Here is a 22,314-nt window from a genome sequence, read left to right as displayed (position 1 = left end):
GACGGGAAATTGGCTTTATACCAGATTTTGTTAATCTGGCTCACAGCCGTCGCAATCATGTTTACACTCAACTCGAAGTTTTCCTTTTGAATATCTCAACTCATCTCACTTCAGAGCATGATAGTCCGTATTATGAGAAGATTAAGACTTTGGCACAAACCTAAGTAGTCCTAATTGAATGTACTTGTGTGACACATGTAAACGCATACATAGACACACATCATTTTTTGCTGTACTAAAATGCTTCCAATCATCATACAAATACAGGATCCTGTAGAGATCTCCCTGGGCTTAACAGTGTGTAATTGCTGTTGATTGGTGTATTATTGCTCTGGTTAATCTGCTTGTGGGTGGCTAATAAAGGAACTCCATCAGGGATGTTATCAGTCTTCAACAGAAGGTGTCCATGGAACGACGTTCCAAGAAAAGAGAGGAGAAAAGGGGGAAAACATGAGCTTCAAGTGATTTTTTTAAGATAGGAATAGAAGGAAAATGTTTGTGAAGCGCTAAAATAAAAACACAGATCAGAGCATAAGACACGACAGAAATCTGGAATGATGCCAGTTAAGTTACTCATGTTCAGGTTGTTTCTGTTTGAGCAGGAAAATGAGGACAGTTCAGCGAGCTGGATGGTGTTCTGTCAGAGTTGCGAGCATGATTTTCATCCCAGGAGAATCCCTTGGTGATTGATGAGGCCTTGTTCCTCTGCCACAGTTCTATTTCTAAACACGGGCTGCGGGAGGAAGAGGTGGCTGCAACAAGGTGATTAGATTGCTCTCTATTACCATGGCAGCTTGAAACAGGTATCACTCAAAGCAGGAAACCCCTCGGTCCCAATGCCCTGTGCAATAACAACATGTTGGAAACTGACCCCTGTGGTGTAAGAAGGTGAGCTAACATGGCAAACTGATGTTTCTTTATTCCACTGGGCTGTTCGCAGTGATTGTGTTGGCACACACTCCAGAGACTACACTGGAAGCAAACTGGAGACAAAGACAAGCCAAACAACAGTAAGGGCAGCGAGAAGCTGTTTGGGTGAATCTCAGTGGGCTAAATGAGAACATTAAACAGCAGGACACAGAGTTTGATCCCAAACAGGTCTAATGAAACTTCATCTATCTTCTGCTGCACCTTATACTGACACCACAGCACCTAAGTCTTTCTTTATTGCTGAGCAGACTTTTAGATCTTGCCGAAAGAAACCAGATGAGGTTTAATCTAAGAGCATGCCTTAGAGATATTCTTTCAACTGCAGAATCAGAACATTTTTCCTTAGAACTTTAAGTACTACCTAATCTGTAAAAATACATCTTGAAGGGGGTAATTAGCCATTTTATTGAAACCGTAAACACATTTTAAAAAATAAAGTATAGTCCATGTGTTTGCCACATGATTTTGGCAATTACAAAATCTGTTTTTGTAATTTTATCTTGAATTGTAAAAAAGGATGCCGTTATCCTACACTGTCTGTTTCCACAATACTGGAGACCTCATGTTTCATGGTTACTGGAAGCCATACAGTTTCCTGTATAACAGCACCCCCTGCTGGAGAACTTGTACTGAGACAGCGGCTGATGATAACTAAAAACAAGGACTTCTAAAAGGCGGCTTTTTTGTTATGGCAATAGCAAATGTGACAAAACCTGTAAGAAATTGGTTTGAAATTGAAACCGATAAAGAACTTATCATGAGTGCATGAGTCATTAACTTTTCATTTGGACTGAGCATTTCTTATCTTTCAGAAATATGTCTAAGACATATTTGTCTTCACGTATTCCTTTACATATGTGAAGACGTATTTCTTCTATGTGAAGATGGAAGCACTCTATTATTAATTGGTTCCATCATTTAATAGATTAATTGATGGAACCAGGTTCCATCAATTAAAACTGATAAAAGACTGAAAAAAGGACAAACTGAAAAAAGACTGATCATATATTGAAATGTCATAGGATATGTTGTATTTTCAAGAAAGAACATTTACTACTTAACATGCTTTTTTCACATTAAATTTCAAATAATGAACACCAATTTTATTTTTTTTTTCAGCTTTGCTTTCATATAACCAGACTTTCATGTAATCATTTGAAGTGGCCTTTATCTGCAGCTCTTTGGCTTGTCCAGTTTGTTTACTTTATATATAAAGACTGAGTTTTTTCAAAAATATTAAAAAACACTTTGAAAAACAATTCCACTCCAGACAACAATTTGGTAATATCTAAAATCCACGCATACATCAAAGACCTGCCAATTAATCAGTTTGTTATGTTATCTTTAGAACATAACAGAATGAAAAATAGTCTCAAGTCACATTCAAATCAGAATCAAAATACTAAAAAAACATTTTGTTAAAAAGAATAAATTTTAAAAATCCAACTTTTGGGAATCCTATTAGAAAAAAATTAACGATAACTCAAGACAACAGAACACTGTAGTAAATTGTAACGTTGCTAGAATGTTTTTTGTTACATCAAAATTACACCAAATACACATGGGGATACTATATTCTTCAGTATAATACAAATCAATACAGTACAAGCCTACCTGACATGACTAATCAATTAATAAATTAAATATTCAGAAAATTTAAGCAGTATCAACATAATTTATAACTAACATACATAAAACTATTCCTAACACACATAAAAGGGAATAATATTACACAACCCTAACTACAGTACAAGAAATATATTGTGCCATAAAACAATAAAACACAGCAGGGAGGAGCCAAACAGGTGAAAAATAAAACAGTTTACTGTAAAATAATAACAAAAAAATGTACAAAAACTAAATTCTAGTGGCAAATCCAAACTAATGCAGTATGACAGAACCACAAAGACACAGGCTTGTGGCATTAAAGGAGAAAACTAACAGAATGGGAAAATCAAGTAGTACTTAGACTGGGCAGCTTGATTACTGGAATGCCAGACAGATGGGAAACAGCTTGGGAGTGCAGGCAGCTGAGACACTGAGGGCAGCTATGAAATAGATCTGGAACACAGACGCTGACACAAGCAAACAATACACAGACTTGAATGTTATAGAATGTGAACCAAGAGCTAACAAAGAACAAACAGAAGAAAACACATATTTATGTATTCTAGAAAAAAACTGCAAGGAATCTTAAATCCGAACTGAATATGAAAAGACTGACAAATCACAAAGTAATGCAAAACCCAAGACCAAAGTCCTAGAGTTCATGACATGTAAGGCACCCCAGTCAGCCTTTGGAGACTGTTAATTTGTTTTATTGAAGGAGGAAAATCAATGAATCCAGAACGTGGATGTTTTATAATTTGCTGTTAAAAATAGTAGCTGCATGTATTATCATCCCAACTTTAAAAATATGTGAAATTTGGAGCAGCCTACTTTGTTCAGGCAACATTTTCTTCTATTTTTTGTTTGTTTTTTGGAGCAGTGTCGAGCTGAATTATGTGAAATCACTATCCTCTGCTCCAAATTTCACGTATTTTTAAAGTTATATATATATAAAAATAATTACAACATCAAATATGGTATTACTCTGGCTGACTTTCTTTTGAGATGTAAAGTTGTATGTACACTGAAGAGGCTACAGAAAAATGCAACATTGTCTTGCATTAATTCTGAGTGGACACAAGATGGCGCAAGAATGCTGTTCTTACCAAAAAGGCAATCAAAACATGCTTAAATTGGTTTCATATCAACTCTGAATAAATGTTACTTCACATGCAATTTAAAGACATTATAACAGTATTTTTTTTTTCTGTATAGCTAAAATACACCCATTTATTATTAAGAAATTTTACCCATACCCAAGCGGCTGAGCAGAATGAGTCATAAACTCGTGGCAGGAAATTCGCGTCGTGTTCACCAGCTCAGTGTTTCCACCACATACATAGGCTACGTGAGAACGGGGTATTTTGCTTTTTTCTTTTCAATTTTACCCTTTTCATGAATCAAATTATGATAAAATTGTAAAAATTTTTTTTTTTTCTTTCTTTTCAAAACGACCATCTTTCCATAATTGCCCCAATCTGTGGCTCATCCTGCAGCAAACGTGACTCTCCACACGCCAGACGGCCGCAGCATCATCATCCCACCCGACGTCCTCTTAATCATCATCATCATCAGCGCGCATGCCACCGCCCCCAAACGGTGGCTGCCTTTAAATACTCACAGCCTTTCCATAAAAGCGGCTGCACTTGTGCGGAAAGAGAGAAGGAGCCGTGACATTCCACCTCGTGTTCTCACCTGATTAACTTAAACCGTAAAGGTAAGGCATCTGTGTTTTAACATTTACCAACGATGCAGAGAAACATATTATTTATTATTCACTGCCTCTTTGTGTACCATTTGTTGCATTTTTAAAAACAACCTGATGATCAGAAGGTTTGGGCGTCACTTTGCTGATGCAGTAGCTCCACTATTTCCCGGTGCTTCGCCTTCAAATTAAACCACTATAAGACAATATAGCGGTTTTGCAGTGTCTCAATGGCTGCAGCCATTTGTTGTGGTTTACGCAGTGGGTACGACCTCTATGTTCACATAGAGGTGACCAGCGTCCTGACATGATTCTTGGTCATACTAGACCGATTCTTCTAGAAAGAAAAGCTGAACTAAAATTGCTCCTGGATATGAATTTTCTCCATTACAATGAAGACGGAGCTTCACAGTTGCTTCGATTTGGATGAAGACCTGAAGAGCTCAACATGTGCTAATCATCAAGCAGCATGAGGAGAGAGACATGTCTGTAGCTGTGATGCTTAAAAGGACTTGATAAAAACATGTATTCACGATAAAAACATTTTTTTGTCATTTTCTACATTCTAACTAATTTTCATTTAAATGCTGCCTGCTGCAGGGGAAATTTGAGCCATTCTGACCTCCACCCTGTATAGCACATGCAGAGTAATCCTGTAAGCCCAAAGAGTCTCCTCATGAGGGGCAAGACCTCTCATTTGTTGAGGAAACAATAATAGAATAATAATTAAAATACATCCATGATGTTTATTGCAGTGTTCAATAATGTGAAGAATCACAACACCTAGAACTAAAAATCCTTAGCAGGGGTGAGCCTGCCAGGACCCCCCACTACGTGCTTGCCTCCACACTACAGCGGAAAACCAGCCTTGTCATGGCAGTGACGTAAACATCTGCTAGTCTGAACACTCAGCCATGCCTGCCCAACCAGGAAGCAAGAAGCCGTGTGTGACGTGGGGAGGGGATGGTCCCTGCTGCAGTGAATTCCCTGGGCATTGGCGATCACTGAGAACAGAGGTTCTGAAGAGCCCCACCTGTATCATGGTATGGGGATGAGACACGAGAGGGTTTGTGCTTACAGAAATGGCACACTTTTGGTAGTGATGACCTAATAGTGAAATCCTGGTTTCACTCAGCCTGCTGGGGAGGGGATGTGAAATAAGTCATGTATTCTGTGGTGTAACTCCACTGGTAAAAGCCTCAGACTCTGCTTCAGCTGCCTTTCATCTGCCAACTTCCTTCCCTATGTGTAATTTATTTCCACAGATGTCCACTCAGGAAAAGCTCATCAGCCATGTGATGAAGGAGGAGCCTATTGGCTGCAGGAACAAGGTGACAGTGGTCGGAGTCGGCATGGTGGGCATGGCATCCGCCATCAGCATACTGCTCAAGGTGTGTATGAGCAGCTCCAGATGAAATTTTATAGGAGTTTTGCAAACACAGAACGTTAAAAACACACCAAGAAAGTAGCAGCTTGCACTGTAAAGAAAATACTACTGTCATAAATTGGTGCAGGCTGAAAACTAGAACCAGTGTGGTACATTTTGTGACATTGCAGCTGCAGAGGTATTTCATTTCATCTGTATTTTTTGCAACAGAGCATACAATGAGGAGAATAATTAAGTGGATGACAGAAAAAGCCTGTCATTAGTCATCCATTGTCTGTTCAATGTAATTTGAAAATCTGAAAAGTGTGGTGTGCATTTTTATTTAGTCCCCTTTGTTTAGATAATCGTAAATACATGTGTATTTTAAGTACGTAAAGCTGCAGACATCCACAGCTTAGGTAGAGGAAACAGTCAACAGGAGAACTATTGATTGCATGGTCTTTGAAGCTCGTAGAGTGACAAGAAGAAACCTAAAATTAGATTACAGTGAGGATTGCGACTGTAACGTATCTAGAGGTGGAAAAATGTCTTAAGTTTATGAACAACACACAAACAATTATACGATCACAAATTGGTCAATTTGAGCAAGCTTTTTGTAGCTGTGACAGAACAAAAGTTTGACCCGCATGTGTAAACTCAGGATCTGTGTGATGAGCTGGCCCTGGTTGACGTAATGGAGGACAAGTTGAAGGGTGAAGCCATGGACCTCCAGCATGGAGCCCTCTTCCTCAAGACGCACAAGATTGTGGCTGACAAAGGTGAGAGACATTAATGTTAAGTCTGCCAGGAGAGCGCTAAACAACAAACTACATGATGCTCTTTCTGTCATTTTGCCAGACTACAGTGTGACCGCCAACTCCAAGGTGGTGGTGGTGACTGCCGGGGCCCGCCAGCAGGAGGGCGAGAGCCGCCTTAATCTGGTGCAGCGTAACGTTAACATTTTTAAATTCATCATCCCCAACATTGTGAAATACAGCCCCAACTGCATCCTGCTGGTGGTCTCAAACCCAGGTTAGTCAGATGATCATGAGATTAGGTGTATCCTCTCTGGTAAAATACTGGCTTATGTGCTCATCATGTATTTTGTACTTTTGCAGTCGACATCCTAACCTACGTGGCATGGAAGCTGAGTGGTTTCCCACGTCACCGTGTCATTGGCTCTGGCACTAACCTGGACAGCGCCCGATTCCGCCACCTCATGGGAGAGAAGTTCCACCTCCACCCTGCAAGCTGCCACGGCTGGATTATCGGAGAGCATGGAGATTCCAGTGGTATGCAAGTCTTTCTAAAAATAAATCATCCAAGTGTCCTCTGTAGTTTTTTTTTTTTTTTAATATATCTAGAGTTCAGACATTGACACACTAACAACAGCACCCATTTAACTATTTTACATTTAACAGCTTATGACATCAACAATCAGTGTGATGGGACCTTGTTTTGTAGGGGGGAAAAAACTGTGCACATAATTGTAAAGTGGAAGGAAAGGGACACATGGTTTTCACACTTTAGAAGAAATGCAAATTTGAAAACTGTGCATTACAGCTTCATGTATTTTGGAGTATCTCTACCAGATTTCCAGGTTAAGACTGAGGCCTTTTTCAAGAAAACAACTCAAGATCAGTCATATTGAATGAAGAGTGTATGTGCAATTTTTCAAGTCTTATTACTCAATTGCATTTAGGTTTGTACTTTGACTGGGCCTTTCTTCCAGAATTCCTCTGTATTTACCTTCATCCATTTTCCCATCAACTCTGTCCATGAGAATCACGAGGCCTTTGAAGAACAGCTGTAGTTAGACCGATCTTAAATTACCTACCGGTAGACCTGATTACTAATTGGGTGACTTGTGAAGACAAAGGCACTGGATTTAATTGGGATATCAGAAATGGGAGGGGAGGGATGTGAACAAAGATGTAACGCACACTCATGTTTTCATTTGCACAAAAAATGTTATTCTTTCTGAAAAGGCCACAATAAGTAGCATTCAAGCTTGTAATTGTAGTTTTAGACTGTGTGAGACAGTTTAAGGAGCACTGACCCTTCTGTCTATATATATTTTACTGTGTTTTAGGACATATCTGCCAGAATGTAACAGTCTAAATGTTGCTTCCACAGTGGCTGTGTGGAGTGGTGTGAATATTGCTGGAGTTTCTCTGCAAAGTCTCAACCCAAAGATGGGTGCAGATGGTGACAGCGAGAACTGGAAGGACGTGCATAAGAAGGTGGTTGATGGGTAAGTGTGATGCAGTCCTACTCACAGACTGTTATTCATTGGATTTAAATTGTTTTTAGAGCTTTTAAATAATGTAATGGTAAAGATTGGTGCCAGCTTAAACTTTTAAATCAATTTAACCAACCTATGAAGGCCCAACAATCTATATTGTGTTTCATGACTTTGCAGTGCCACTTTTCTGGCTGGTCCATGATGCAGAAGTTTACTCTATTGCTCCATTTGACATCGTGCCATTATTTTGTCAAACACTGAATGTGACTTATCTTGGAGTAGCCATGTAGAACACAATAGGTTACCTTATCATAAATGTCAAGGTATCGGATGTATTAAAAGACTCGAGTCTTGGAACAAAGAAGGGTAAATTTTCCCAATGTTTCTCAACAAGAGGTACCAGTTGGGAAAGACCAGCCAGCATGTGGTACTAGTAATCCTGAATTTTCAAAACTGGGTTTCTGCAGGGATTTATATTCCAGGAGAAAAAGGTGGAAGATGACAGAGTGCCTGAATCTTGATCAGTTCAGGATGTTTGAAGTTGTTGTCATAATCTTTGTATCTGTACATTGCAGAGCCTATGAGGTCATCAAGCTGAAGGGCTACACCTCCTGGGCTATTGGCATGTCTGTGGCTGATTTAGTGGAGAGCATTATGAAGAACCTGCACAAAGTTCACCCTGTGTCCACACTTGTCCAGGTATGAACGAAACCAAGAAGTTCATTTCAATTGTCAGTAAAATGGAATTGTTCTAACAGCTGACTCCTTCTACTTTCTCTTGGATAGGGAATGCATGGTGTGAAGGATGAGGTTTTCCTGAGCATCCCGTGTGTTCTGGGTAACAGTGGCCTGACCGATGTCATTCACATGACGCTGAAACCTGAGGAGGAAACGCAGCTGGTGAAGAGCGCCGAGACCCTTTGGGGCGTGCAGAAGGAGCTCACTCTGTGAAGAGCTCTCCTTTAAAACCTTAAACACTCCTGAAAAATCCCAGCAAATACGCTGCGGTTGATCCCCTCCTATCTTACCTCTCATGTCTTTCCCAGAGCAACAAGACTTCTGAGTATAATAAAAGTCAAAGTGTCTAAAGCTATGCCATTCAAAGATAGGTGTAACACTTATATGCTCGCACACTGATATCATTTTGCTTTTCCAACCCCCCCCCACCTGTCCTCGTCCATCTGTGGCCAAGAAACGTTTACCCCCTGTATTTAAGGTCAATCTGTTTTGAGTAGAGTGGATATCTGTTTACTACTCTCTACTAAAAGAACTTCAGACCGTTGCATTTTAGTTGGATGTAATTTGTGTACTGTTGGTTGCTGCGTTCTCTGTGCACTGTATTTGTTAATTCTGTGGTTGTAACTAGTCAATTTTTCCACTTGGTAATCTCTGTTTTTTAAGCATAACAGAGACATTCCATTCTCTATAAGGAGTGACCATTACCAACTTACAGTCATAACACTGCCACATATTATCACTGGGCCAAAATCCTGTGATACCAAAGTACCTTTATTATTTCAAAAACTGCAGTCCACTGAAGCAAACCTAACCACAAGTGCACTGAGATGTAGGTGAGATTACTGGTGGAACAGAGCTAATTTACCCAGAGAGCCAGTGGAGACTAGTCAACCAGCATATTTACCTTTAGATTAGGTTTAAAAAAAAGAGCTACAGTTCTGAGACCGTTTGCCCACAGAAATGCCCAGAGGTTTTATATTCAACTCCAAATATAGATTATATTATTACCTAAGGCTATAATACAGAAAATAATTAAATGCTGCTGCGTTCAGATATACTGTATCACTTGAAGAGGAACTGTTTCTGTCATGGCAGCTGGATATTTTTATTTGCTGTAACATCAAGTAAACCTGCCAGAATAGTAACAGATGTCTGTCTTTTATTTATTTCCAGCTGGTAGAGCATCACTACATGGCATATTTAGTAAATGTCAAAGAATGCTGATAAATGGGATTATTCATGTCATTTAAAGTCACAAAATCAGTGGTGCCAAACCAGACCCAACTAGCACAAACTCGAAGCACTGGACCTTCCTATTTGGGTAAAAAGGTTTTGTGGCTGTTTAAAGGAAGACCACAAACATGTCTTATGCTTGTTTTCCATAACTACCGCTTTCCAGTACTTTTCATGTTCTTTTATTTATGAATAAGTACTGACTTCCAAAAGTTTTGTGGGTTTATAAATATTACTGCATAATAAATTCAGACAATTCATTAAATCAACTTTAATTTTGAATGCTTTACATAAATCTACAGATATAAAAGAACAGGTGGTCTATGGTTGAATTGAAAACAAGAAAAATAAGATTCTATGATACAATTCAAAGTGCATTTAGTAAAAGGCTAATTTAAAAGACAAAACTTTACATAACATAATATATTGATTAGTTTAATAGTTCTTTTTGTACCCTTTAGCCCTCAATGTTATTCACAACCTTTTAGTGAAAACCAAATGCTCTCAGCAGGTCTGAGCGTAAGTGGATAGCAACCAAAAAGTAAACATAAAGAGAGAAGTAATACCTTAATATTACAAATGCCAAGGCTGTACAAAGTGAAACAACTACTTAACTTAAAAGACTTTTCAATGCACTCAAACTGATGTGCAAGCCTGGGTTTGTGAGGCATAATCTAAAACCTTTGTACTATCAGAAGGGGAAAATGTAGAGGATCAGACAGTGTGTAGCTAAAACTGAAGCTCAGTAACTGACCCATATGTGACAGAAAGTCCGTGTAGGTTATGATCTTAACTGTGTAAAAATTATCCCTATGATTCCAAGATTACAAAACATGACCCACAACTTGAGGCCTAACCCCATGTCATTTAGGGGACCCTCTGTGGGTGTTTCTGGTTTAAAAACATATATATTCGTGTGAGGAAAGGAACAGAACTCCAAAACCTGTTCAAGCAATCTGTCCCTAATATTATCGATGCTAACCAGACAAAATATCTAGTTCACCAAAATGACAAAATTTATTAATGGATGGAGTGCAGGATGCTGTATACAAATCACCAGCCTTAGTGGAAAAAAATGTCAACTGCAGCATCGACATTACTGTCGTAGAAGCTGCATATTACACCAATCGCTCATGTGTGTCAAACAGCTTCCTAAATCAACCACACAATGAAATTCACAAAGGTACCAGTTTTTTATGAAATCAAAGTAATTGCTGATCATCTGGGTTGAGTTTGTGATCTAACATGGTGTCAAATATAAAAGAGGCCACATTCAGACATTACAGAATTCTTCATAAATGCTTTTTCTAGTTTTTTGTTAAAAAGAGGCAGCTGGTTGGTATACAAGAAGACTGTAGAAAGGAAATAAACAGCAGGAAGAAGAGTAAGAGTGTGAATATACGCATGTTTCTGAGCGGTCATTGTGGGTCAGTACAGGTCACTTAGTCCAGCAGTCTTACGAGCTTTCTGCATTAGAGCTCGAAGCTGGAACTGTTTCCTGGACAGAAGGCGTACATGCTGCAACAGAAGAAAACAAGAGTGAATGTGGAAACCACTGCAGAGAACTCAAGTCAGCAGATAGCAGGGATGTTCTTCACTGAGCTACCTTGAGGAAAACTTCCAGATCTATGACACCTCTGCGCAGGGCCTCTCCCAGGTAGAAGATTGTATCTTCAATTGCATTTTCTTCTGCATACAGATTCAGAATCTGCTTGTACAGAGGAGCTGTGGGTACAATGACATCATCTATATCATTGTTCTCTGATTGGTTCTCCATTTTCTCCAAGGCTTCGGTTAATTCCTCATCCTTTTTCTTCAGCAGCTCAATGTTCCTGTCAACATCAGTCTGTTGGAAAATTGGAGGACAATAAAACATTAGAGGAGGAATCAAATAGAAGAACTACAACAGATAAAGGATCTTACCACTTCCTGGTCAAGTCTGGAGATCATCTCCTCCAGCTTCTGATGCCCTTTCTTCAGATCTTCCTCTGTTCGCTTCAGGGCATCCAGCTCTGCCTGAGCTCTGTCCATCTCTTCCTTCATCCTCCAGCGAAGTTTGTCACTTACGGCTGAAATCAGAGATGCGCGAATGGTGTCTTCGCCAATGGTGCCGTCTCTGGTTGGCCCTTAGGAAACACAGATTGAAAATACTCTGTGACACAGTGTGGTAAAACATAACTGCACCATACCAGAATGTTAAGCTTGGACCTCTCCACTTTGAAATTGGTTAGTTATTGTAGTGTTTTAATAAGACTAAAAGAATGTATATTTAACACTATTATTAATATAATATTTATATATTTTGTATCTTATTTATTATTATATTAACAATACTTGGACAGACTAGTTTAGAAGTAAACAATGTCAGGCTATACATTGTAAATGTAACAGATTTCTCTAAAACTAAGAGACACTTATGTCTGAAGTCAGTACCATTAATGTCAGCTGACTTTTATGGCAGGCAAAACCAGCTTCTTCCATCACTAAAGGAGCCGCCTAAAGTTCTTCCTGCATGCTGCTGATGGAGCAGCATTCACCACTGTAGAACAGTCTTTGTTTAAGATATTCTCAGTGTGTGGTGAGACGATTTGTGGGGGGCAGGGAGAGACCATCCAGCACTTTGGCCTTTAATACACTCCACTCCAGTTACAGCTGTGGCCTTTCAGAAGCAACTAGGCATACCACTGAAGTCACCAGGAGGGTGAAAGAGTGTAAGTAAAAAGGTCAAGGGTCTTCATTTAGGGTTGGATGAGGAACATGGAGATTTAAGGAACTTTGTGGATAAAATTAAGATATTCCAGGACTTGAGATGCTGTGTTTAAAGTAAATTAAGAAGAACCAGATGAGGTGCAAATGATTACGGTTTGTGAATCTGCATATTTTTCCCAATATTAGCACAAACTTCGGAAAAACTCTGCTCAAGCTATCTAGATGCACGTATAAGAAGACATCTAACAGAAGCATAAAAAGGCTACATCAAAAACATACCCACTGTGGAGACTGGAGTCTGAGTTGGATAGTGTCCAGGTCCAGCTGTGGCTGGATAAGAGTTCCCAGGAGGGTATTGGTAAGCCGGGTAACCTCTGAAAAGAGTTGCATTATTAAAATGACAGTTTTTTATATATTTCCATTTAAAAACAAAACTTTAAACATAAAAACACTAGAAGCAAACTCTACCTTGCTTTATTTTAATTTATCTCACATGTTTTATTCTTAACTATTTTGCCATTATAATGCTCTACTGTGTCCTTCTAAGATAAAAATAAGGTAATTTCTGTTTAACATAATGACTAATCAGTTAACAGTGCTCCAAACTCCCTTATTGAGGAACCAGAGATCCAGAGTAACTTTTGATCTAGGTTACCAAGAATAAAGTCAACAGAAAAAGATCAACTCGGATCAAAATCTCCTGAACCAGAAATGAGTAATTAGGGTGAGCATAGGCTAAGTTAACAAAATAATTAATCCATTAACCCTAAGTACACTTGGACTGAACTCTCTTGATCCAGAACTTGGTAACCATAAGAACCCTTGACCAAGTTAAACCAGATCACTGGGTCACTTGGACCAGAGTCCTGCTCCTTCAGACTGGGTAACCAGGGAGATGTTGGACCAAGTTTACCCAAGATGAGCTCCACTGTCCCTGTGTAAACTTGAACCCTCGTCTTATTAGGTCTTCATGTGAGTATTTATCTAGAAGTATGTATTGGTTACAAGTTAAAATTCAAGCCAGTATTTCGAGATACTTGATAGAAATTCTATGCAAATATATGATGGGCCTTAAAGCTGCAGTATTTAACTTTCATTTTTAAAAATCCTACATTTTTTCCAGGTTTTTACCTAATTGTTAAAACTGTGTCTATGTCATTACAGTATGAGGCAAATAATAAACAAACAAAAAAGAGCAAATTCTAATTTCTATTGACTTCACATCTTACATTTCCTGAAGTGCAGGCCTTTGTTGTGAATATGTATATATAAAGGCACAAAAGTAATCAATAATAAAAACACCTGTCTGACAATCATATGAATAAAAACAACACAAAGTGGCATGGCACTTGCTTGTTAGAAAACACATTATGCAGGCTTTGACAATGTAGAAATATCTTACCCTGGATTGGGATTTGGCCCATAGGGTGAGACTGCAGGCATTCCAGGCATATAAGAAGCTGAGGAAGACAAAAGGTATTTCAGAGTAATTAAAAAATATATTTTTGAGGATTAAATAGTTAAAACCCTGTAACTTCAGGGAAGATTTAGCTTGAGTCCTGATGAGCTACCATGGTATGTGAGCACCCCCTGGTGCTCAAGGTAATACATGCATTGTGTGAAATATGATGGTAGAAAAGAGAAAGAAAAAAGATGACTAGAAATTTTGATACAAAGCTAACTTAATTAGAGCCACTGCTAAAAATAACCTATTACCAGCTGTAAATTATAAAACTATGTACAACGTTTTGGACTTTGAATAGTACTTGAACAATATTCCTACAACTTTCTTAAAACAGACTTAATTAAATAAGCGATGTATTTAATGGCATGTATCCTCTAAATAGGGCATATTATTTCATCTTTGTTACCATAAGGAATATTTACTATGTGGTCCCAAAAAGTAATCCTTCTTATAACAAAATGTATCAAAAATAAATTATACTGTCATTGACATAATTGATATGTCAAAAATATTAGAAAAACTTTTATTTATACTGATAGTTACTAAGATGAAACGTTAGTTCACTTACAGTTCGGGGGTCCAGCTGCTTGAAAGCTTGGGAAGGGGGGTTGTGTGGTGGGACGGGAAAACACAGGCGGCTCCTCTCCAAATACGACAATCATCACCTGAATCAGGCCATACAGGTCTGACTGAGGCTGTAAAGCACACAGATTTGTTTTACGAACTAGGACAAAAACAAGTTATAATTTTGTTTTAGTTTTCTTTCTAATCTCGCTGTGGTGGTAAAAAATAAAAATAAAAATACTACAATAAAGTGGTTCAGAACGGGGCTTTTTGCACTGCAGGGCCTGGCTGGCAAGTTTGAAGTTCCTGATTTCAAACTGTGGCTGGTTGTAATTTCAGTCTCCAGTGTGGCAGGAGAGTATGTGCAGTGATATCGGCCCATCCAGGGCCTACCATATTGTTTTGTAAACATGTTTTACGTTTTGTAATGTTTATAATAAATACAATTTATGATTTTGACTTTGAATTCAGGCCAACTCCCAGAGGAGACTATTGACATAAAATATTGAAAATATTTTCAATAATGTCTTATTCCTTTTTAAAATAAAATTGATTGACCCTGGATTCACATTTGGCATAAAAATGTAGTAAATTTTACTTTTAAGTCATATCACACAGCCCTACTAGCTACTAATATGTTATGTGGTTTGAGCATTCAGCCCTAAATATTCTCAAAGCTTTCACACACGCCTCTTCTGGTCAGGTACAAACAGAGCCAGAACTACAGATATCTAAAAAATATAATTCTAATTGTTTTATTATATTGACCGTTAACACCATACTTACATGTTTCCACTCATGTAGATAAGGGAGGTAAATTTTGCCATTGGCATCAATGTGTTTGCCCGTCTTAATCATCATGGTACTGGTTGGTTTTACAAAACATATAGGTGGGTTATATGGATATGTGTCCAGCAGCCACAAACACACTGGGATGTTGTAGACATTGCCTAAAGAAAAGTAAAACAAAGTGTACCATTAAATTAATGGGGTTAGTTCGTGGATATTGTCCTCTCCCCTATAACCAGTGACTTTGTGCTGTTTATCAATTGCAGGTGGAATGTTATGTAAACTTAATGTACAATTATGCTAGATATTCTTTTGCAGTGTTTTTTATTATTATCAAGAGAGAAAAATTATTTTACCTCTATAACTCACAGGGACAGTCCCAGTCAAGCTCATTAGGTCTCTCGATGAACCGTCATTAAACACTAGAACACAAGAAGATGCAAATCCTCATATGAGCATGCAGGGAAAAAAATAGACCAATATGACAAAAATAGAGAAGTAGGTATAAATTAGTTTACCATAAGCATCCATAACCGGCTTCAGGTCCTTGTATTGGGAGATGACATTGGTAATCTCCCGAACAGTCAGATCTCTGTATTTATATTGCTGAACAACAAAAAGAAAGGCGGCGAAATGGCGAAATGAACGTGAGGAATACGAGTTTAGCTTAGTTCAGTTAAAACTTTTGACCATTGACAAAACTGAGCCTAAGAATTATCATGTTACTTTGCTGGTGGCTGATAAAAGACAATATCTGCATATCTTTACTTTTGTTCAATAGCATATAAAATACAACTCATTGTGAAAACTACAGAAAAACTGTAGATTAAGATTTATACATACCAATTTAAAAATGTGATTAATATTTTTGTTTTACCTCTACATAAAACTAGAAGACACTCATGACGAAGCTGAAACATTTATGCAATGATCAAAATGAGAGATTGTTTGTACATCTTGTGATGGTAAAACAATACACTGCATTAAAGTTATTTATCTTTATCAAAGCTATGAAACATCAAGCGAACTATGGTGGATTAGTTCAACATTGCAGATTTTCCTCAAGCATTACTTAGTGACTTTTTTTCCATTATTAAAGGTACCAAAGTTCATTCTGTAAGGTGGGACATTAACAAATAAAGAATATGATCATGTCACAATATGAAAACTGCAGTTGACGTATAACGTGCGGCTAAATATATTTTTAAAAGTACAACTCGCATTAGCGTGAGGTGTCTCGACAAAATGGATCACATCATTGTACACGTAAAGCAAAACCTTACATTGTAATAAAAAGGCTGTTTCCTGGACCGTAAGTCTGCGGAAAATTAGCCTATTTACATGAAGTCATGATCATATCTAGCTAACGTAACCCATAGCCGTTGAGAGCAAAGCCTACCTTCAGCATTTTCTTCAGAGCGCTTTCGTTGACAACCGCCATATTTCTTGAACGTGTATTTAAATCGCCCTTAATAATAATTTGAGTCTGAACAGTTGATATTTTATCCCAGCTGCTCTGACAAGCAACATAAATTGAAGTTATTAGCTAGCAAGAGTTAAATGCTAGGCTAATAGTAGCCTAGCCCAGAGACGACTACAGACAGCCCTGGCGTTTCCTTAAAAATATTCCAGGTAAGTTTAAGCAATATCTCTGAGTTACAGCTTAATAATAGACCACCTAATAAAAGCTAAAACAGCAAATTTGGAGTTCTAGAAAATTATACAAAACTAGATTCCGACGGTGTACAAAAGAAATGTCCGGGTGTCTTCTCAACTATTTCCGGTCTATGACGTAAGGTGTTGTCGTTGATGGTGACGTCTTTTTTTCCGTAATTAGCTTGCTGTAGGTCAACTTCAATACAAACTTTTCACTCTAAATTATGACTATGTAAAAATACCTATTAAGTTGCTAGAATTAAAAGAAAATGAAATAAAATAAAAATGATTTTCATTCATAAAATGAAATGAAATTTAGTTGACTGTAAATAAATGATCAGCAAAAGCAAAAACAAATCTGAATTTCAAAATCCAAGTAACATGCTGGCCAAAATATATAAATATATATAAGTGATAAAATTTCTCACGAAGAAAATATTTGCAGTAATAAAAATAAAAATAAAAATGTGCGTTTTATATTAAAAAAAAGCACAAATAATAAGAAATGCCATATCTTGTTTTTGTTCATGCTACCTAAAATAAATAGTTTTCAGAATTATTAATTGAGCATAGTCTAAATTCCTGTTAAAAAGGTGATAATTTCAGGATATCTTGCACTGTTAATATGATGTATCCTAATCCACTAGCTTGCCATCATCAGCGTGTGAATGTGTGAGTGAATGGAAATAACATATTTCATTGTAAAGTGGGTTTGAGGGTCCTGAAAAGCGCTTTACAAGTCTGATTACATTTCATGAATTCAGTGAAAAATATTGAGTTCATTCTTGGAAACTAAAAGAAAACTGTGATAACTGAGTTGAGGGTACACACCTCTGATGCACCTTATGATAATTTATTCATTCCACCCTCCTTGGTAGAACCCATATTATAACTTGGCAATATTTATCCACTTTTCCATTTAAAGTGTTTTTCAAGTTTAAAAATCAAAATTAATCAAGTTTGAGATTACCTAGGCAAGAAAGCTAACACAACCTTTCTTTGGATATTTCTCCTCTAGATGTGTTTTGTTGTTGTTGATATAACAACCTGATCAAAACTTAAAAGACTAGAAAATGAAGTATTTGTATTTCATGTTGTTAAAGCAGAACCAGAGTTTTATCAGGCATTTTCACAATAAATGTTGTTATTGTTTTCCATTATTTCATCTCTGAAATAATGGAAAATGAAACTGTTCCATAAATTCTCTGACTGTTTTTTTTTTTTAACAAATCTCCCTTTTTCTTCTGTTTTTAATATTTTGTCTCAAGTAACAATTCTTCGTTGAACCACGTCCCTTCTTATCTGACACACATATATCCAAAACAACAGTGATTTCTTTATTAAAGCATTTTATTTACACCAAGAAAAGAAATATTCCTTATTATGTCTTTGAAAAGTTGTGGTTAAAAGTTCCAAACAGTTCAAGCAAAGTAACTTGCATATTAAAGATGAAAAAACAACTTAAAGCAACCGTTTCATCAAAGACTTTGTGCCTGCTCAGCTTGAGCAGTTCTAGTTTTTTTATTCTCTCAAAACATTTTTGAAATTAAAATACGAATATTTACATACATGAGCTGTATGTAAATTTGGTTGTATGTGACTTCTCTGTTCAAAGGTCCATGTAAAATCCCCAGTCAGTGCAAACAAGGTTTTTTATAGGCTAGTTGTAAAGTAATTCAAGGCAGTGTGAAAATGGTGGATAGAAGAAACTAGAACACTGACAGACAAGTCATTTCCACAAGACCTAGTTAAAGACTGTCTTAATGTTTATACATAAACTTTTAGCAGACAACATTGTACATTGTGCTGTTTTGGTTTGGATTTTCAGTTAGTGGGTGATACGTGCATTTTAAGCCTATCTTTTCATAAAGTAAAACCTTTTTATTTTTTTTTTGTTTTACACAAATTGTACAAATATATACAAAAAGACTAACAACTGGTTTCATTTTCATGCTGGAAAGGTTGGCCATCTCCTCTGGGTATAGATATGCAATATCTCCCATCTGCTTCTTTGTGGAACTGAAGCCAACCTAAATAAAACAACAGTTTACAATAAATAACAAGTCAAACACTCAGTTATAATTTCAAAGTGAAAAGATCAATGTTGGCCAGTGCCAGAATCGGAGAGATAGCTGGTATTTGACTCAAAGCTATTGTTTTGAACCCTGTTGGAGTCTTACTTACATGAGGCTTGCTCAGGTTCTGGATAGGAACGCATTGCTAATGGAGGAACCTCTCCAAACATGATAGCCATCACCTGCAGTAGGCTAGGTAAATCACATTTACCCTGGTAGAGGAAAGAAAAACATATTGGTGAAGTGTGAATGTCACTAACCACAAACAATAACCTAAAAATATAGATTTGTTTAATAAAAGTCACGTTTCAGTCAATTAAAAATAGCTTCTTTTTTTTTTTTTTTTACCTTCTTCCAATCTTTCAAGTAAGGTATTGTGACCTCACCATCACTGGATATGTACTTTCCTTTGACAATAATCATTTCACGTGTAGGCTTCACATAACACATCGGTGGGGAATTGGGGTAGTTTGGCTCAATCCAAACACATATGGGGATGTTGTAGGTCGTGCCTTTAATAAAAACAGAGAAAAGGTTATACATATATCTCAGGCAAAAGAAAAGAGCACTGCTTTATGGTCTTTCACTGTTAGTCAAGCAATAATAATGAGGTTATCTGTTATACATGGTTCAAAGTGCAAACTCAGTTACCTGAAAACATCACAGGAATGGTTCCTGTTAGGTTCATCAAGCTTTTTGTGGCTCCGTCTTTGTAAACTGTACATAGTAAACCAAATATCAGATATCTGAAATTATAATTTCTTCTGGTGTATGGATTCACAGTGTTAAGACTGACAAAAAATTTGAGTCGTTATTTTGTTGCATACCGTACTCATCCATCACAGGCACGAGGTTTTTGAAGTAAGACATGGAGACGTAAATTTGATGGGCCACATATTTTCGCAGATATGCCTTTAAAATAAACACAACAGAGCCAAGATATGGTTTTAAAACTGAAAAAAAAAAATTCTCATGGCTATTAGTTAAATTGAAAAAGAACTTACCCTAGGGAGCATTTTCCTTATCATTTCCTCATCGAATAACATGATAAAATTAGATTTCTCTTCGAAAACACTTAAAAAAAGAACAAAGGAATGAGAAAGTCCCTCTCTTTGCAATCAACTTTCAACCCGACTACCTTGAGGACAATCTCCTGTCTTTTATAACCCTGGACAACCAGGAAGTGAACAGACCCACAAACATGCAAATGACTTGATGTACGTACAAAGAGTGATACGCATCACATGGCTTTGAAAAACAAGAAAATGTGTTTTTCTTTTTAGATCAAGTTTGCAACGCAGCAATCATGAATGATTTTGCCTGTTTTTCAACACTTTTTAAAGAAAATAATCTCAGGTAAGTAATTCAGCGCTACTGTTAAGTTTGCAACATAACAGTCAGCTATCACTAGAGATAGCAATAAAATGCTGCTACCTGAACAACCTTTCCAATTATAAGCCTACAACAAATTTTACTTGCAACTAAGTTGCATAAACATTGTCTCCAGTTGAGGTTGAGCAATAAAATAAAACACAATAACAAAGATGACCTATTTTCAGGTCAACATTATAGCTTCCTTTAAGATTTGCTGATAAGGGAATATGCACTTAAAATGAACTCTTTCTTTAGGTTTTAAGTTTATATTATAAACAACATCTACGATGCGTGAGTTTAAGAACATTTATGCAGATTGTACATGTGACTAACACTCTTTATTTTAACTGTATTTATATGCTCTTGACCCACTGTGCTTCACTATATTATCACATTTTGCAGTCATAATCAGGCATAATAGTATGATGACTTGCCTAATACTGTGCTGATTCTCTTCTTGTTCCAAAAACAGCCCTAACCAGTTAATAGACTGATAGAACTCTGAGGGTGTGCCTTAGTATCTGTTACCATGATGTTAGCAGCAAACCTTTTTAAGTCATGTTTTAAGTCACATTTAGCTGTGGCAGTACAGCTATTCTTACAGTGGTCCACACCTCACATGATTTATATATTTTCAAATAAATTCACAGGTTTTCTAGTTTAAACAATATATCTGAAAAACAAGTAGTGAATAGCTTAATGATAGCAGAAAACTGCCCTAACCAGTTAATAGACTGATAGAACTCTGAGGGTGTGCCTTAGTATCTGTTACCATGATGTTAGCAGCAAACCTTTTTAAGTCATGTTTTAAGTCACATTTAGCTGTGGCAGTACAGCTATTCTTACAGTGGTCCACACCTCACATGATTTATATATTTTCAAATAAATTCACAGGTTTTCTAGTTTAAACAATATATCTGAAAAACAAGTAGTGAATAGCTTAATGATAGCAGAAAACTGCCCTAATGTCATGCATTTTTGTGAGTTGCAAGTTGGCACCTCATTGATTGGATGTGTTTGTTTAGCATCCAACATATGACATTGTTGTTTTGGTTCTCAAACCGGTCCTGAATCTTTTTTTGCCTTTTGCCAGGACTCTATATTGCTGAAAGAGCCCACAGCCAGGCTTGTCATTGGATCACCGTCCTTGGATACGTTTGATGAAAACAAAACCAGCAATTATAGAGATGCTCTGACCTAGATTTCTGGGTATCCCAATGTGACCCTTGTCAAACTTTCTGTCTGAGTTCTACACAGAACCTATGTGATCACAGAAAAGTTATTTATGCTCTCTCTGAACCCAGTTGGATTTAGTCACTAGGTTCCATTATTTTTGGCTCCTACGGGTATTCTGTCTGCCCAAGAATACCACTCTGAGCCTGGTACACTGCTGGATCTTTAGCATCCTGTAGACCAGACATTGTTGTGGATCCTCTCTTTAGAATACAGAACCGAATTGTGAAACGATAGTATTGCTAAATAACATGTCTCGTCTCAACCTCAGGCAGCCCAAAGCAAATAAAATAATCATGCGGGAACTTTAGAGATCAGGTTGTGAACAACAAGTAATGCAACTTAACCTAAGTTGCCCAACAATCTGTGTATCTATAAATGAATGTGTGCATGTTTGTAAGTGTAACTAGATGAATGTGGATTTAGAGAAAAGCGCTTGAGTCAGAATTAGAAAAGCTCTTTATGAGTTTGGTCTGTCTGACATTCTTTTAATAGTATCTTTTAAGAATTTACATTTAAGCAGATATTACATGTACTTGTTATTAAGGGCACACTTTTTATAACAAATCTTTCTTTTTAAAATTGGTCTGATGTAATATTCTAATTTTAAATGTCATGCTTTCA

The 22,314-nt window shown here is 37.1% G+C and overlaps 3 protein-coding genes across 3 annotated transcripts; 1 reads left to right on the top strand and 2 right to left on the bottom strand.

Annotated features, from left to right (window-relative positions):
* The first annotated feature begins 4,104 nt into the window (after nucleotides 1-4,104).
* On the top strand, nucleotides 4,105-9,576 carry ldha (lactate dehydrogenase A4). The gene is made up of 8 exons (XM_028003248.1): nucleotides 4,105-4,255; nucleotides 5,509-5,634; nucleotides 6,271-6,388; nucleotides 6,468-6,641; nucleotides 6,728-6,901; nucleotides 7,746-7,863; nucleotides 8,430-8,553; nucleotides 8,641-9,576. The coding sequence occupies exons 2-8, from the start codon at nucleotides 5,509-5,511 to the stop codon at nucleotides 8,803-8,805; spliced, it is 999 nt and encodes a 332-aa protein (XP_027859049.1). The 5' UTR covers nucleotides 4,105-4,255; the 3' UTR covers nucleotides 8,806-9,576.
* A 505-nt stretch (nucleotides 9,577-10,081) lies between these two features.
* On the bottom strand, nucleotides 10,082-17,153 carry tsg101a (tumor susceptibility 101a). Its single transcript, XM_028003170.1, has 10 exons — nucleotides 16,752-17,153; nucleotides 15,871-15,958; nucleotides 15,709-15,774; nucleotides 15,350-15,513; nucleotides 14,568-14,694; nucleotides 13,937-13,994; nucleotides 12,814-12,908; nucleotides 11,749-11,951; nucleotides 11,432-11,671; nucleotides 10,082-11,343 (listed from the first exon to the last, which is right to left on the bottom strand). Exons 1-10 carry the CDS (start codon nucleotides 16,791-16,793, stop codon nucleotides 11,254-11,256), a joined length of 1,173 nt encoding a protein of 390 aa, XP_027858971.1. The 5' UTR covers nucleotides 16,794-17,153; the 3' UTR covers nucleotides 10,082-11,253.
* A 1,184-nt stretch (nucleotides 17,154-18,337) lies between these two features.
* On the bottom strand, nucleotides 18,338-20,255 carry LOC114135746 (tumor susceptibility gene 101 protein). The gene is made up of 6 exons (XM_028003296.1): nucleotides 20,088-20,255; nucleotides 19,911-19,995; nucleotides 19,735-19,800; nucleotides 19,432-19,595; nucleotides 19,193-19,295; nucleotides 18,338-19,038 (listed from the first exon to the last, which is right to left on the bottom strand). The coding sequence occupies exons 1-6, from the start codon at nucleotides 20,127-20,129 to the stop codon at nucleotides 18,938-18,940; spliced, it is 561 nt and encodes a 186-aa protein (XP_027859097.1). The 5' UTR covers nucleotides 20,130-20,255; the 3' UTR covers nucleotides 18,338-18,937.
* Between the last annotated feature and the right edge of the window lie 2,059 nt (nucleotides 20,256-22,314).

Source organism: Xiphophorus couchianus, chromosome 2, assembly GCF_001444195.1.
Source record: "Xiphophorus couchianus chromosome 2, X_couchianus-1.0, whole genome shotgun sequence".
Taxonomy (NCBI): domain Eukaryota; kingdom Metazoa; phylum Chordata; class Actinopteri; order Cyprinodontiformes; family Poeciliidae; genus Xiphophorus; species Xiphophorus couchianus.
This window is presented reverse-complemented; position numbering and strand designations above follow the sequence as displayed.

Excerpts from the sequence above, each read along its gene's own strand:
- ldha (XM_028003248.1), top strand. The coding sequence starts at position 5,509 with ATGTCCACTCAGGAAAAGCTCATCAGCCATGTGATGAAGGAGGAGCCT. Across the intron at positions 6,642-6,727 it reads GCTGGTGGTCTCAAACCCAG|TCGACATCCTAACCTACGTG; the intron begins GTTAGTCAGATG and ends GTACTTTTGCAG. Across the intron at positions 6,902-7,745 it reads AGAGCATGGAGATTCCAGTG|TGGCTGTGTGGAGTGGTGTG; the intron begins GTATGCAAGTCT and ends TTGCTTCCACAG.
- tsg101a (XM_028003170.1), bottom strand. The coding sequence starts at position 16,793 with ATGGCGGTTGTCAACGAAAGCGCTCTGAAGAAAATGCTGAAG. Across the intron at positions 15,959-16,751 it reads CTCTGAAGAAAATGCTGAAG|CAATATAAATACAGAGATCT; the intron begins GTAGGCTTTGCT and ends TTTGTTGTTCAG. Across the intron at positions 11,952-12,813 it reads GACTCCAGTCTCCACAGTGG|GGCCAACCAGAGACGGCACC; the intron begins GTATGTTTTTGA and ends GTGTTTCCTAAG.
- LOC114135746 (XM_028003296.1), bottom strand. The coding sequence starts at position 20,129 with ATGTTATTCGATGAGGAAATGATAAGGAAAATGCTCCCTAGG. Across the intron at positions 19,996-20,087 it reads TAAGGAAAATGCTCCCTAGG|GCATATCTGCGAAAATATGT; the intron begins GTAAGTTCTTTT and ends TTTATTTTAAAG. Across the intron at positions 19,596-19,734 it reads CATTCCTGTGATGTTTTCAG|GCACGACCTACAACATCCCC; the intron begins GTAACTGAGTTT and ends TTTTTATTAAAG.